Below are 17,220 nucleotides of genomic sequence, written 5' to 3'. Positions count from 1 at the left end.
CAGTCCATGGGGTCGCAAAGAGTCGGACACGACTGAGCGACTCTTCTTCTTCTTTAGCCTATTTAGTATTGAACCCCCCAAGGGTGTACAAGAACATGGAATCTCAAAATATAAAGATTATTCTGGAATGTAATGAAGGTTCTATAGAACCTTTGTGCTCTACGTTTGGGATGGATGTCTTCTTGGCCTTACTGGGCTTTCTCACAACCTTTGTGGCACACCAGTTGCCACAGGATAATTACTATGAAGGAAAAAGCATCACCTTTGGAATGCTGGTCGTTCTTATCATCTGGATTGTCCCTGCTTACTTGAGCACCAAAGGCAAGTTTAAAGTAGCTGTGGAAACATTTGCAATCTTGGCATCCAGCTATGGTTTATTTGGTTGTACATTTGCTCCCAAGTGCTTCATTATTTTGCTGAGGCCAAAGAAGAACATGAATGAAATTGTTGGTGGACGAGTCCCTGCTCTCCATAAGAGCATCCAGCTGACTTCAGCCTCTTCTGTGAAAAGCAAAGTCAACAATACCTCGGTGTCAACTGTTCTGGACGACTAGAGTCACGCATGTGTCGCTCAGAGTGGCAATGGTGACCATTGCCATGGTTGGTTCCATTGCCATGCTTGCCATTGAATGGTTCAACATTCCCTTTTCAGGTGGCTCCCCTAGCAGCCACCTAATGCTCTGGGTAACTCTGAGGATTTGGGTTCTGGTAGTGTAATCAAAGCAAGGCTTATGAAATCTCATACCATTTGACATAAATTAGAAAAACTGTTATTATGGAAATGTAATCACTTCATTAAAATATTTCATAATACTTTGGCATAAGGAGTATATGTAGAGAATATAATAGGCACAAGTAACCTAACATGGTAGAAGGAAATATTTGGGACTTGAATACATTTTTTTCATCATGGACTTCTGATCTAGAAATTTACATTAGACTAAATCACCATGTGGGGACCCAAAGAGACATCTTGTTCTACATCCTGTTAATGCCTCTATGGAATAGATAGCTTTGCTCTGACTGAGGTAAGAACTACATATAGCTCATAAACTTTCCCTTGGAGCAGAGGATTTGGTAAGAGAATTTATGTTTCAAAGGATTCTGTGGCATACAGAGAATATAGAAGGAATTGAGATGTAAACAAAACTCAGCCTTCTTGAATTCGTAATTGGAATTGACAAATTTCTTCCAGAGGGAAGGCAACCTACTCTAGACTTTCCTGGATAATAAGTAGTAAAGTATTAGAGTTTCAAAACACTCTTCTTAAAAAATAAAAATGAAGGGAATTAAGTGTCAGCAAAGCAATCAATAAGTTGATTATGTAATGAATACCTGGATGGCAGAAAAGCAAATGTTTACCTAGAGCAGGTATTAGAATGAAAGATTTTTTAGGATAAATTAAGTGATAGATATTTGCCCTCTAATTATCTGGAATTAACTGGAATGTTATAAAAATATAAAAATATTTTCAACCTTCTTTCAGATATGAACTTTTATAATGACTTATATATATGTTTATGTGCATATGAATTGTGTTTAGAAAAACAGAATTTGTAGAAATGCTGATATACCAAATACCCATGTGCATCCTTGACTCTAGGTAACCAAGAGGATCAGAGAGAGCTCTCTTTTCAAGAGAAGTTAAAAATACTTGTGAATATCAGTCAACCAAAGTGGGCAGAGATTCATGAAGGCTTGTGGGAGCAGAAAATGAAACCATGATGACTAGTTTAGCAGAATAAATGTCAGGAATTAATTTATTGATTCTTAAAGAGTGGACCAGATGAAGGGAGTTGAACTTCTTATATTTTAAACAGAAAGTTTACTGCAAGGCTCATCAAAGTGAGATCATTTGTTGAAGGGCTAATGGTATCCTAAACTTTCTGGGATAGCATCTATTTACCCATCCATCTATCAAAACTTTTACAGTGCTTTTTTGCATCACAGCTCTAGGATTCTTAGAGAAGAGGCCATATTACAGCATGAAGAATGGAGAAGTTGCTTTCTTTGCCTGGTCACACAACCCAAGGGTGGACTTTGATAAAGGGAGGATAGTTTGTCAAGGTATCAAACAATAGGAAAATGAGAATACGAGTCAGATTTTTTTTCAGTTATACACGTAATGGGTATTCTAAATGATTCATTCTAAATGACTGAAAAAAAGCTGAAAAGTGGCTCAAGTCTAGTGACTTTTTTATAAAAATATATTTCAATCTCAGAGTAATGTATTTTTCTGAGATGTTGTTTATTGAACATACAGAATCTAAAAAGAAGATTCCAGAAGTCCATCTGGATAATATCAAAGTCTCCATTATCTCCTTTAATATCACACAGCTCAGCAGTACTGTCTTATTGAACTTGTGTTCTTTGCAATTATTTTTTTCTGATCGGCAGTGAGTTTGGGAAACTAGAGAAAATAAATATTATTAGAAACAAAATAACAACTGAACTTGCCTGTTTAGTGTTTACTCTTACAACCTTACAATTTTAAGATGAAACTTTTATCTAAAAGGTCTAAAAGGTCTGAAGTCATCACTTGTTGCTTTGGTACACATGTGTTGTTATAGAAACTGGCTTAAGGCAGATACATTGAATAATATGTGATTGTCAAAGGATGATGATCTAATTTTAATTATTGATTTATTTTTTGTAATTGCTATCAAGTATTAAAAAATTTCTCATAACATTCCAAGATAATATCTCTGAATGAATGTATCATTTAAATTATCTCTTGTGAAAAGAATGACCAGATGCTGTATCAGCACATGTTGCCTTGTAAGAGAATCTCATATAGAAGTCGCCAGCGATGCACCCTGCTGTGGGTGAGTATTTGCTGACAACCACATTCTGGGCCTTAGGGAACAGCTCAGAGTTAATTTCAGAGAGTTGCATCAAAACATTGTGGTTTCTAGCTTAGGGAATAGCATAAAGACTAATTGCTTGAAAAAAAAATTGCAAACCAACACTACTCAAGGCTGACTTAGACATGTGCAGGTTTGAAGTCTTTTGAGAAAAAAAAATGTCAGAGCTGCTCAAATCCACAGTATAAGATTAACTCTTTTGGGATAAGGCAAAGAAAATTCTTGATGAAAAGTGAACATGTTATTGAAAAAGGAAAGATATTACAACTGGATTAGTCACTTTATAACATGGCTCTGATCTCATTATTTCCCAACTTATCAGCTCCCAGTGACTCTCCACTCTATTGCATGAGTCCAACTGCCTTAGCCTGGCATTCAAGATCCTACAAACTGTTTTCTATCTTCTGTTCTCTCTCTTTCTATCTTCTTCTATCTTTGTCACCTGCCACTTTCCTGCCCACATCCTTATAGCACAATCCAACTGGACTCCTACAATCCCTAGAACAACCTGCCGTCTAGTTTTCTGATTTCATGTTGCTTATACAATTCCCCTTTTCCTCTAATGCTCTAATGGTACTTCAGTCATCCGTCCATCCATCCATTCATCCGTCCATCCCTGAAGGCTTGGTGTGCACCAGATTCAGAGTTAGACATTGAAAATGTACAAAGACAAAGCATTGTACAAGTACTTACCATCATTTGAGATGATAGATAATAAATTAACAATTATCGAATCATTTGTTAAAGCTTTGATTGTGGGAGCATAAACAGAAACAGTGCGTGAGTCAGGATCAAGAAAGGCTTCCTGGGTAAGGTGACATTTTTAAAAATTCCTTAAAAAAATATTCCTGAAGGACAAGAAGAAATTAGCCATATGAAAGAAAGATGAACTAACATATGCATTCTACTTAGCTTAGTGCTTGGAGCATGCAGGATACATACCAACTTTCCTTTTCTCTCAAGTCCTGTAGGACTTCTTCTGTGGCTCTTCTATGTCACTGGCCCTTTCTGCCTTACTCTATGGTTATCTGCTTCTCTGTTGTATCTCTATTGCAACTGTCGACTAAAGAAAATATTCACAACCTAAAAGTGGAGAGTTGTGTTTTATTTGGTGGAATTTTTTTGGTACTTCAACATCTCAAGCAACCCCGAGAAACTGCGCCAAAGAGGCTGGGGGGAGGAGTCAGGTTATATAGAAATTTGCAACAAGGGGCAGGTAGTCTGAATGTCGAAAGATTGTTGTTAATTAAGGAAACCAGATATTTCAAATTAAGGGATTTAGCATATATATATATATATATATATATATATGCCGTATATCCATCTCCCTTTGTAGACTTAACATCTTTTGAATATACCTTTTACTTAACTGGTATCCAATGATTTTATTTTTTAAAAAATGAGTGTATGAATGAATGAAATTGTCAAGACAGGTAACCACTCACCTTGCAAGGTACAGGGGCAGTGTTTCAGTGTAAGTTAAGGCCTTGAGCACAGAGAGGTGGCGGAGGCAGAAAGGGCCTGTTGGGGGTAACACAGTGTGTTTTAAAGATAGCAGGGGCCATTTGGAGAGCAAGAGGCACTTGGATTTGGGAAGGGAGAGGGACCAGAGGACTGAAAGGAAGGAGGTGAGTTTAAATGGGAGTGGGGAGTCTTGAAAAGAATTTTTCTATAGTATTCATTTGACAATTGTCCCATGCTGTTTTCTCCTTCTTTTAGTCTCATTTTTGAAGAATAAATCCAGTATTTTATCCTCCCTCACAATTTCTTCCCTTTTGAGCTGTCATTGTAAAAAGCAGCAGTTTGGAATATCTAAAGATAGTAATGATTTGTAATCTCAAGGTAGAATTGCTTACAATTTATGTAAAAAAAATCTATGTTAAGACTCACTTATAATTTTAGAAGATTGTTATACATTTCGCCTGATAGTTTTGGAAAACAATTCAGATATAAAAGACATAATGTGTTGCCGGGGTCCAGCCCCAGCTGATCCAGGGTATTCGAAGGAGAGATGGCCTAGGCGACTATTTATATGTTAATTAGAGATATAAAGAATACTAGAATGAGGATAGCTCAGTAGGAAAATTCAGTGGAGAAAAGAGGCTGAGTAGCTTGGTTTACGCGGGAGACCAATAAAACTTCAAGACAAGAAGTTTGCACCACTTACATAGGCCGCAGGCGCCCTCTCGAATAGCGGAAGGTGCCTCACCCTAGACACCTTCTCGAGTGGGTCTTAGAAGCCCAGGCATAATTAGTAAGCATGGTGGGTTCCGCGCTCCAGATGCAGACTTCAGCCAGAATGTGAAAAGAATGACATGGGGAGACCAAGCGCTGGTGAGCAAGGCCCATAGCTTTATTTTCAACAGGGGTTTTTATATCGTAAATTACACATAGACGATAATAGGGGATGCAAAGTCAGCAGTCTTTGATTCTTATCAAAAACCAGGGTTTCTTTCGTGCAAATTTATCATATACAAATGGTTTAGGTGATTTACATCATCTTCTGGCCAGAAGGCCTACTAACATTTTATGACTCTTGACAAGGACTTATCAACAAAGACTTATTTTCTCTAAGAGTAATTATTTTAAGGTTTGGCGCCATCTTCCAAAGATAAAATTGCATTCCTATAGGGTGGATGTGTAATGGGTTTACAACAAAGGAAAGAATTTATTACCTTAAGGGTCTAAAGTTACTAACACCAAGGCCACTACTTATTTTTTCTACATACCAACTATTAATTAATACATATTCAAGGATACAATTCAGGGGATGTGAAAACTTGGCAGCAAGCATTGACTCATCAATGAAATCCCTTACTAGTCTTTTTCTGACAGTTTCTAACTCTCTGAGAGGCTCTAAGCTATTTGAATATCTTAAGCTTCCTGTGCCTCTGGAGTCTGGGAGACTGTAAACAATCATATGCATAGCTGTAGGAGTCCGGGTAAACTTGTCAGGCGAGTTAGAGAGCCATCTGAGGGGTTTGGATTTAAACACTCCTAATTGCCCAGGAACTTTATTAATTGGAGCTGTAAGTTAACTCTTTGACAGAGAGAGCGAGATGGTGGTAGGGGACAGCCCCCAGTAGAGTCAGAGGTGAGAGCACAAAGCAATAAAGTAGGCAGACTCTGGTTTTTTGGGGGAAGATACTCGAATATCCGGGGGGACTCCCGAGGCTCGATCCCGCCTTTGCGTATGTCGAGCCTCCTTCCTCATGACCTTTGTCACGAGTCTCGCCGGCTCCCGGCAATGTGTGAATAAAAATAGATCATCCATATTAGTTAGGGTAGGTTAACTACTGGAACAAACAACCCCTAAATCTTAGAGGTTTAGCAGATTAACACTTAATATACACTAAGCTTAATGTATGGGTTATTAGTCAGACTTCTCTCCTTGATGGCCACCTTCCAGACAATGTCTCAGGGATGCTGCTGGATAACCAGATATATTCTCTGTCTTCCCCTCTTGGCTCTGTGCCCCTATAGACTGGATCACACCAACGCCCTCACCCTATGGCTTCCAAGTAGATTTTGCCGATGAGAAGCCCCAGTGGGAGACTGCAAGATGAGAGGAGAGGTCAGGGTCTTTGTCATTTCAACCACGGCTCATCCTCTCCCATGACTACAGCTAGCACATCTTTTTGACCTGAGTGTAAGAACAATGCCCCATTGTTCCTAGTCTCGGGTGCTTCGTCACCCTTTGTTTGCCCACTCCTATCAATAGTCTTTCTTTAAACTCTGCTCCTCCCGAATGTATCAGCTGCTTCCTGCTGGGATCCTGATGCATACAGGGACCCATATTTCTTTCATCTTATGCCGCTATCTTCAGTGCAGGCTCCAAATCATGGATGAATGTAAATAGGCCGTGGGAAGATCTGATGGTGCCTAGTCTGGTGTGCAGGCCTTGTGAACACTTGAAATATTAAACAAGAGTACAACTCAAGGACAAAGCTTCCACTGAGGAGAAGACACTAGGAATAGGACCCAAACTGGTCAGAACAAGGACAAGAGGGGCAAAACAATAGAGGGTTCAGTCCAATTGGTCAAAGTAAACCTTACTGATTTAGAACTTTGTCATATTGAGACGTATGCTAGAGCTGGTCTTAGGTCTAAAGGTTTTAGATGCTTTGGGATAATGATTATAGTCAGTTATTTTTGCTAACAAGTGAAGCAATGTCAAAGATAATTTCAAATGATTCATTAGCTATTACTGTCGTATGGCTAATCATATCACTAAATGTTCCAGGACTATTTAGTGTGTTTGTTGAAAAATGGTGTGTGATGTGACTGCCCATATTCCCATCAATGCACCATCACTCAGAACCTTGGAGTGCCTCAAGGATATGCTTTTGAAGTTTGGAACACATTATTTTGAAGAATCTAATTTTTCAAAAGTAGTAGACTAGATTTTCTACATGTTTATTATTAAACACTGAAAGAAACATATAAGAGACAGACAGAAGGTATGTGTAAGACTGAATGAACTAAGAAATGGGGTAAAGCAAAATGAAAATGCAATGTTAATTACTACTTTGGAAAACAATTTGCACTATCTACTAAAGCTGAACATATAACTACCCTAAGACCCAGAAAATTTACTCCCAGGAATATACTACCCAAGGTATATCTTTACTCTCACCAAAAGATGAAGTGGGTAATTTTGACTACTCAAGCAAGAAACTACCCAAATGCCCATCAACAGTAGAATGGATAAGTAAATGGAGATGTACTGACATAACACAGGAAATACTGTACAGCAATGAGAATAAATGGACTACTTTGTGGGAAAACGACTGCAGGGGGATAAGCTTGAGAGCTGGGAGACCATTTTAGAAGTGATTACTGTCATCTAGGCAAGAGATCATGATGGCTTGGACCAAGAGCAGGGCTCTCAGCAGTTTGTGGCTAATCAGACACTGTCACATCAGATTTCCTGGTATAATTTAGACATTTGAAGTGTGTGTTCAAAAGAAAAGGAGACACATTAGAAAGTGACCATTTAAACACCTAGCATCACTTCCCAAAGTAATCCCATTATTTTGTGGCTTTTACTGCCTTTTGAAATTCTGTTTAATAAGGGACTCATTTAAGCTGATAAAGCCACCTGGGTAGAAAATGACTTTTTGGAGTGGTTGCCAGAGCTCTTTAGTAATTAAAACATTGAACGAAAGATTTCCTGCTCCTTTCCCATGTTAAAGTTTAAATATTTGCAGATAAACAGAGACCTTTTCTCCTTTCTATCTTTATTATGTATAGTAGTACTTTTACAAGTGCTGCTAGAGAAGAGGACATGTTCTGGGTGGTGCCAAGAGAATGAAAATGGATGTGGGATGCAGATACTGTTTCTGTTCTCTGAAAAATGGTGGGCCAACAGAGAAACCTGGGCTTCCATGGTGGCTTAGTGGTAAAGAATCCCCCCGCTAATGCAGGAGATGCAGATTTAATCCCTGGGTTGGGAAGATCCCATGAAGAAGGAAATTGAAACCCACACCAGTATTCTTGCCTGGGAAATTCCATGGACAGAGGAGCCTAGTAGGCTACAGCCCAGGGGGTCGTGAAAGAATTGGGCATGACTTAGGGACTTCCCTTGTGGTTCAGCTGGTAAAGAATCAACTTGCAATGCAGGAGACCTGGGTTTGATCCCTGGATTGGGAAGATCCCCTGGAGAAGGGAAAGGCTACCCACTCCAGTATTCTGGCCTGGAGAATTCCATGGACTGTATAGTGCATGGGATTGCAGAGTCAGACGTGACTGGGCGACTTTCACTTTCACTTTAGGGACCAACAGCAACAGTAATACAGAAACCACCACCTGGTGCAAATGACGTATGAGACAAAGAGAAATTCTCTCTGAGTCACTTATAAAGCTGATGACCTGCAAAGAATTTAGAGTTACAGCCTAACCAGAAAATGCCTGTTTTCCTCCTCACAAAGACATCAAAGTTAAATTCTACCCTTCTCTTTGAAGCTTCTCTTCATAATGCCCTGCTTTTTACAGGGGCTGTATATATTGATTTATAGGTAAAGCATAAGGGTTTCTAAGGCCAAGCACAAATTATTTATGACATTCTTACTGGTGGGGTTTTATGGCCTTGCTTTATCAATTTCAGTTTAAATGTCAGTCTTCCCACAGTGCTAAGCAGACTGACAGAATGCTAACATGCTTAGGTAGACCTTTGGTTACAGAGATAAAGACAGCAGGACTTACTTTGGCTCCTTAGTCTCTCGAAACTGGGTGGAAACAGCAGAGCAAACTGAGTAAACACAAAGAGTTTAGAATAGCATGGCTTGCAATCAGTAGTACCATTCCTGCTGTTTAAACCTAGGTAAGTTGCCTTTCTTCTCTAAGCACAAGTCCTGGCACATAGTGAACATTCAGTGACTGTTAGCTGGTGTCTAAGTTTGTTTAGGCTATGATAGCAAAACACCATAGGCTGGATGACTTATAAACACGAACCATGTATGTTGTGGTTCTGGAACCTGGGGAATCCAAGGTCTCGGCAGTGACAGACTGGGTGTATGGTAAGGGCCTGCTCTGCCTGATGGGTGGGATCTCTCTGGGGCTTGTTTATAAGGGCACTAATCCCATTCGTGAGGGCTCTACCCTAATGACCTGTCACCTGCCAAAAACCCCACTTCTTTATACCATCACCTTAGGGGTTAAACAGAGAAGGCAATGGCACCCCACTCCAGTACTCTTGCCTGGAAAATCCCATGGACGAAGGAGCCTGGTGGGCTGCAGTCCATGGGGTCGCACAGAGTCGGACACGACTGAGCGACTTCACTTTCACTTTTCACTTTCATGCATTGGAGGAGGAAATGGCAACCCACTCCAGTGTTCTTGCCTGGAGAATCCCAGGGACGGTGGAGCCTGGTGGGCTGCCGTCTATGGGGTCGCACAGAGTCGGACACGACTGAAGTGACTTAGCAGCAGCAGCAGCAGCAGTAGGGGTTAGAATTTCATCATCTTAATTTGGTGGGGGGGACACAAACATTCAGACCATACCCTCTAGTTATATCAGTAACTAACCCTAACCTAACCTCAACACTATTTTTAACACAGAGAATTGAACTGTTAGCTATTGGTATAATTATTAGCTAGTTTACCCCCATGTCTATGTAGTCCCAGCTCCATGGACCAAGCATTTAAAACTCTAGTCAGTGGCACTTTGGAGTCACATAGTTTCCGAGTTCGGTAACATGGGAATCATTATACAAATTTCCTTTTCCTTCAGCTGTAAACCTCCATCCTTGTTCCAAGCCCCATATACAGCACAATTATCCACTAACTCCTGTCAACTCCATCCTTAGTAGGGTTCTCAGATCAGTTCTTTCTTCTTTATTCACCCAATCTATCAGACACCTTTGCCCCAGTACTCTGTCCCTTTACCCTGCTTCTCTCTTTAGCAGGAGTCCTCTCTCTAAGATGTATGTCTAATTTTGTCACTTCCTGGCTAAAATCTTTCACCATGATGTTCCTGTTTCTCATTTACCTTTCTCTCTGTACACTCTTTCTTCCTGACCCTTTGTGGTCTCCTTTTCCTCTGGTTAGATTATTTACAATTCCCTGAATTCATCTCCTCTGAGAAAAGAGGCTTCTTTCAGGCTTCTTCTTCCTGAATGTTCCTTCCTTCTCCATTCCTCTGTTGCCAACTCTCTTCCTCCAATCTTTGGAGACTCAGGTAATATATTGTTTCTCCATGAAAGCTTTCTGAGCAGCCTTTCTCCACTAAGTTCGCATTAGGCATCTTCTCAATGCTTTGTAGCACTTTATGCCTAATTTGATTGTACCACTTATTATCCTGTTTTGTGATGGCCTTTGAAAGGGAGCATCATAGGCTCAAGGAGCTCTGTGTGTTCACCTTCATATTTCTTGTGCCTGGGAGAGAGCCTGACACCTAATAGGTGCTTGATAAATGCACTCTGAATGTCCACCAATCAATACCAGGTGGCTGCTATACTGGGAGGCTGGTGTTTAGGTAAGTGAGGTCAAACTATGGGCTTCCTTGGTAGCTCAGTTGGTAAAGACTGAGGAGGAATGCAGTGCAGGAAACCTGGGTTCAATTCCTGGGTCAGGAAGATACCCTGGAGAAGGAAATGGCAACCCATTCTGGTATTCTTGCCTGAGAAACACCATGGACAGAGGAGCCTGGCGGGCTATAATCCAACAGGTTGTAAGAGTCAGATACGACTTAGTGACTAAACCACCACCACCACAATCAAAATACAGAAGGAACTGCGCTTAATAAGTTTTTGTTCATTTTTAAAGTTTCTAAGTGGCACTGATATCAGTTTGTATTTTAGTCCACGATTGTGGGTGGTGCTAGTGGTAAAGAACCTGCCTGCCAATGCAGGAGACAGAAGAGATGCGAGTTCAGTCCCTGGGTTGGGAAGATCCCCTGGAAGAGGAAATGGCAACCCACTCCAGTATTCTTGCCTGGAGACTCCCATGGACAGAGGAGCCTGATGGGCTACAGTCCATGGGATCGCAAATAGTTGGACATGACTGAAGCAACTTAGCACGTGGTTATATTGGACGTTCCTCAAACATGGCCCTGCTCTGTATAAATGCCATACTACCAGGTACGTAAAACATCATAACGGAATCTGAGATCACTTGCCTCTGGAGAAACAGTCTTTAGCCTATGGATAAACAACCGCAAGCCATAGTCACCCATCAAGGTCAATATAACAATTTGCTGACTTGGGGTTTTCCATCCAGTGGCCCAGTGGCAGATACACTGGTTTAATATAAACCTCTACAAACCACTAAGTTCAAAGTGCCATGCCTACTCACTGAAGTTCAAGGCTCACCACCACATGTCCTGGCCCTACCAAAAGCTTACCGGCATGAGTGTTGTGGCCTCTCAGTTTTCAATTCCCACATTATGATATGTTGCATTGGAAAGGCGCCAAAAAACTCTCCTCTTCCTTTTGGGTTTAGAACAAATTAAAATATGTCAAACAATAGCAAATTTGAGACCAAAATTTACTTATTAGGATAAACACCAAGTTGAGGATGTAACTTACTATGAGAGTCAAGTGGGTTTCCTAAGTCTGATCCCAAGAATTAAGTCAACTTACCCTTCTAGTCACAAGCAATTGGGATTGGGACAGGCCTCCCCACAGTGAGAAACTTGCCAGGTAAAGCTTGGATTGTGGGAAAGCAAGGGAAAACTCCCACATCCTATGAGCATCTCATACCCAAAGACAATGACAGATACAGCATCTGAGTTCAACTGTGTCACTCGACTTCTCTTCAGGTAGAGTAAGCAGGGGAGATGATTAGACTAGTTGAGCTTCCTCAATACAGGAGGGAAGAGAGTTCCTACCTAACTCTGGCTCATGATAAGGGGCTCAATCAAATAACTTTCATGGTTTATCAATAAAAATGTATATATAGGAGGAGCTATTGTTCCATATCAGTATTTTGTTCTTTTTAGTTTCTGTAGTTGCCTGCTCTCCTGGACTAATGGGTAAACATTCCGTAATTTTGCAGCAGTCAAGAGAATGCAGGATGAATCATTTATGGATGGCTTACCGTGAACTGTAATGGTGGTTACGTAAAATGTCAGCCCTTTTTCCTGCCTGTGTTTTGACACTACTCATCACAACACAAACTGAAAAAGTTTCTAAGCCTTAAAGAGTGGAAAACATAAAAATAGTGCATATCTTCATGATTTTTTTGCATTCTTTATTTTCTATTTCAAGAGTGGTGAAATATCCACAAGAACAAGTTAGATCAATTTGTTTTCAAACCACAACCTCTTGTAATTAAAAGGCCAGTAATGGATACATAGCTTTGACCTTAACACATTAATGTTGCATTTTTAAAGCAGGCTAATATGGGGCCATGGTGTATTTCTCAGATTTAGAAGCCTGATCCCTTAGTAATGTCACTGTTCCTATCATTGTACCATATCAGATGCCTGCTGAACTGGAGACTAATGTTTTGGGTCAGTGTAACCAAGATACAGAGGAAAGTGGTGAGCATAGCTGATCCTTCAGGATGCCTTAGGATTTCTGATGTAAAAATGTTCCAACAAGCAGGCTTATTGGGGCTCACAGAGGAAGTACAAGGGCTAGTGAAAAAGAAGTACTGTGCCTCTGTTTGTCCATTCATGGCAATGGCATTTCCTTGGCAGAGAGGGATATAAAGTCTAGGGTTGGATTAGGTAGCTAATAAGGCCCTTTGGGGAAGTTATTGACAAGAGTTAGGATTCCAGTGGTTGGTTTGGAAAATCACTTGCTCATTTCTTGCTGTGGCCCCAGCAGTGAAGTCTGTTTGCCAATGAGGGGAAGGAAAATGAAGACAGGAGGAGAGGCTGTGAGAGAGTGAAGACATGGCCCTCACATTGGGGATCTGCATTCTAGCCAGGGAAACAGTGGATGCTCACAGTCATTTGAAGAATGCCAAAAGTTTGGCTAGTAAAATAGATAGTTTAAGGACATTAAAAATACCTTGGTCATGTCACTTAGCACCCCTGAGACTTACATCCTTTCTGTCTAAATTTCCTCACCTGTTATAATGCTGTCCCAAGAGTGTGTATCTAGCAGTGTTAAGGAGCTTCCCTGGTGGTTCAGTTGGTAAAGAATCTACCTGCCAATGCAGGAGAAGCAAGTTAGATCCCTGGGTCTGGGAGATCCTCTGGAGAAGGAAATGGCAACCCACTCCAGTATTCTTTCATGGGAAATTCCATGGACAGAGGAGACTGATGGACTACATTCCATAGGGTCACAAAGAGTCTGACATGACTGAGCAACTGAACTGAACTGAATGTTAATAATATGTTTTGTACCGGGTTGACACAAGAAACATTTACTTTCCTCAAAACCAGAGTTTGTTTGTTTTTTTTTAATTGGAGGCTAATTACTTTAAAATATTGTGATGTTTTCTGCCATATATTCACATGAATCAGACATGGATGTACATGTATTCCCCAACCTGACCCTCCCCTCCCACCTCCCTCCCCATCTCATCCCTCAGGGTCATCCCAGTGCACCAGCCCTGAGCATCCTGTCTCATGCATGGAACCTGGACTGGTGATCTATTTCACATATGATAATATACATAAAACCAGAGTTTTACATTGTTCATTATATAACTCTTCTGTGTACACCTGAAAGATAAATCCTTCCAACTCCAAAAGTGAAATGAGAAGAGGGTATGGAAGGGAAATTCACCTGAAAAGAAATATAGAGAACTAGTAAATATCAGAAAACCATGTGCCTCTTGAAAAACCTGTATGCAGGTCAGGAAGCAACATTTAGATCTGCACATGGAACACAGACTGGTTCCAAATAGGAAAAGGAGTACGTCAAGGCTGTATATTGTCACCCTGATTACTTAACTTATATGCAGGGTACATCATGAGAAACGCTGGACTGGAAGAAGCACAAGCTGGAATCAAGATTTCTGGGAGAAATATCAATAACCTCAGATATGCAGATGACACCACCCTTATGGCAGAAAGTGAAGAGGAACTAAAGAGCCTCTTGATGAAAGTGAAAGAGGAGAGTGGAAAAGTTGGTTTAAAGCTTAACATTCAGAAAACTAAGATCATGGCATCTGGTCCCATCACCTCATGGCAAATAAATGGGGAAACAGTGGACTTTATATTTTGGGGTTCCAAAATCACTGCAGATGGTGATTGCAGCTATGAAGTTAGAAGATGCTTACTCCTTGGAAGGAAAGTTATGACCAACCTAGACAGCATATTAAAAAGCAGAGACATTACTTTGATGACAAAGGTCTGTCTAGTCAAGGCTATGGTTTTTCCAGTGGTCATATATGGATGTGAGAGTTGGACAATAAAGAAAGCAGAGCGCCAAAGAATTGATGCTTTTGAACTGTGGTGTTGGAGAAGACTCTTGAGAGTCCCTTGGATTGCAAAGAGATCCAACCAGTCCATCCTAAAGGAGATCAGTCCTGGGTGTTCATTAGAGGGTCTGATGTTGAAGCTGAAACTCCAATATTTTGGCTACCTAATGCAAAGAGCTGACTCATTTGAAAAGACCCTGATGCTGGGAGGGATAGAGGGCAGGAGGAGAAGGGGACGACAGAGGAGGAAGTGGTTGGATGGCTTCACCGACTCAATGGACATGAGTCTGGGTGGGATCCGGGAGTTGGTGATGGACAGGGAGGCCTGGCGTGCTGCAATTCATGGGGTCACAAAGAGTTGGACACAACTGAGCTACTGAACTGAACTGGACTGAAGATGCTTAACTTTATTAATAAATAAATGAAAGCTGAAACATCAATGAGAAATTATTCTCTTGAATCCCATTGTGAAGATTAAAATGTTAATTCTAGTATAAAATGAAGAAATGGGCTTTTTCATACATGAATAGGTGAAAACTGGTTCAAATTTTCTGGAAAGAAACTTGACAGTATTAAAAAGTCTAAGAGTTTTCCTAGTTTCAACCCAATAATTCCAGTTATTGAAATATATCCCTAGGAAATAGTTATGGATATATGAAGGGGTTTATCTTCAGCATTGCTTTTATTTGCTGTAACCAAACTCCCTTGCACATTGTTAAGTTACAACAATATGAAGTTTAGTTACATAAATTATTTATGGAAATACAGTGAAATACTATAGAAGTATTTAATTTTGGGGGCTATTTAATGGAAGATTGCTTTATTGATGTACCTTATATGAAGAAAGTACAGAGTATTTAAGATTTTATTAAACCTTGGTACTGAAAAATGACATCATGCAGTTAAGAAAAAATAGATTAGAAAACAATATTATAGTATAATTGTAGTTTTATATAAAAGTATATTTGTAAATGATATTGGAACTCCACACATCAAAATAAAAATAATCATTATTTCTGGAAGCCAGGACTTTGTATGATTTTAATTTCATCATTTGTGTTTTCTTTATTTATTGACTTTTAAAATTTAGTTTTAATTATTCAAGTAATAACACACAAATATTCACTGTAATAAAATATTCAAACAATACAGAAGTATAAGGTACAAAGTTAAAGTCCACTTTTCATTGCATTTGCCTCAAACATCCCAGTGCTGATGCTCATTAGTTAGGGGTTTTGCGCCTTCACAGAACACTTTCTGGGGGTTCAGGAACTCCCTACCGCCCCCTCTGCATCATTTTAGTTTGCTGGTCACAGACTGGCTGCTTTCAGCCATCTTCCCTGGGCTCTTCTGGATGCTGTGCTCTACTGAATGTGGGCTCCTCTGAGACCCTCTCAGGGCTCCTGAATCTGTCAAGGGAACAAGATCTCCCTGGGGGTTCCTCTGACCCCTGTCCTCGATGCTGTTGACCTGAGAGCATCTAATATCAGGCCCTTTTCTTCTCTCCTCCTCCCGCTCTTCTCTCAGACACATTTCTACTTCCTCTTTAGGTGAGTATTAACTCCTGAACTTTTTTTGCCTTTGAATTTTGAAAATTGCTCAGTGGTTCATAAGGGAATCTATACGTGCTGTGTGTGTGCTCAGTCATGTCCAACTCTGCGACCCCACGGACTGTAGCCCATCAGGCTCTTCTGTCCATAGAATTTTCCAGGCAAGAATACCGGCGTGGGTTGCCATTTCCCACTTCAGAGGATCTTCCCGACTGAGGGATGGAACCTGAGTCTCTTGTGTCTCCTGCATTGGCAGGTGGATTGTTCACTTCTGCACCACCTGGGAAGCTTAAGGGAATCTTTAGGATAATGGAATTCATTCTCAATAAATCTTAGCTTTCAGGAATCTCTTTCTCTTCTCCCTGTTCCTCTGATCCATCCCTTCTTCCATTTATCCTTCTCCCCTTACTCTCCTCCCTCCTTCCTTTTTCCCTTTCTGTCTGATATAGACTAAAACATCTTATTTATAAGTCCTCTACCTAACACTGACTCCTTTCATTTTGTATTTCTGCTCAGATAATCCTTAGCCTCTAGCTAAACTGGGAGAAATTCAAAAAAGAACACAATGATATAGTTCAAAAAAATTCTTATCAAAGTATAAAGTTAAAAAGGTTATACTGTATATACAAACTTTTAAGGGTCAAGTTTATAGATCTAACTTATACACAGTAAAACTCACACATTTTCAGGTCTACTGTGGATGAGCTTTGCTAAAGTCATACAGCCATGTAACCAAGAGCACAATCAAGATGTAGAACGTTTCCATCACCCCAAACAGTTCTTTCAAGCCTCTTTTTAGTCAGTCTCTTCCCCCAACTCTCAGGCTCTTGCAGCTATTGTTTTGCCTTTCCTAGAATGTGATATAAATTACAGTATGTAATTTTAACAACCTGGCTTCTTTGACTTAATATAGTGCTTTTGAGATTCATTCATGTTTTGTATTAGTACTAATTCAGTCTTGAATTATGAATATGTAATAATTTGTTTAT

The 17,220-nt window shown here is 40.2% G+C and overlaps 1 protein-coding gene across 1 annotated transcript in view; it reads left to right on the top strand.

The window, feature by feature from the left end:
- LOC109563043 (vomeronasal type-2 receptor 1-like) overlaps nucleotides 1–15,665 on the top strand; it is a 30,197-nt gene extending 14,532 nt beyond the window's left edge. The window contains exon 4 of the mRNA XM_070792682.1: nucleotides 58–15,665. Within this exon, the coding sequence (XP_070648783.1) occupies nucleotides 58–554 (497 nt within the window). The 3' untranslated portion in view covers nucleotides 555–15,665. The remainder of the gene's footprint in view (nucleotides 1–57) is intronic.
- Nucleotides 15,666–17,220: the final 1,555 nt, after the last annotated feature.

The sequence above is a fragment of the Bos indicus genome, chromosome 1, assembly GCF_029378745.1.
Source record: "Bos indicus isolate NIAB-ARS_2022 breed Sahiwal x Tharparkar chromosome 1, NIAB-ARS_B.indTharparkar_mat_pri_1.0, whole genome shotgun sequence".
In the NCBI taxonomy this organism is placed as follows: domain Eukaryota; kingdom Metazoa; phylum Chordata; class Mammalia; order Artiodactyla; family Bovidae; genus Bos; species Bos indicus.
The sequence above is the reverse complement of the archived record's forward strand: the minus strand, read 5'-3'. Positions and strand labels throughout refer to the sequence as shown.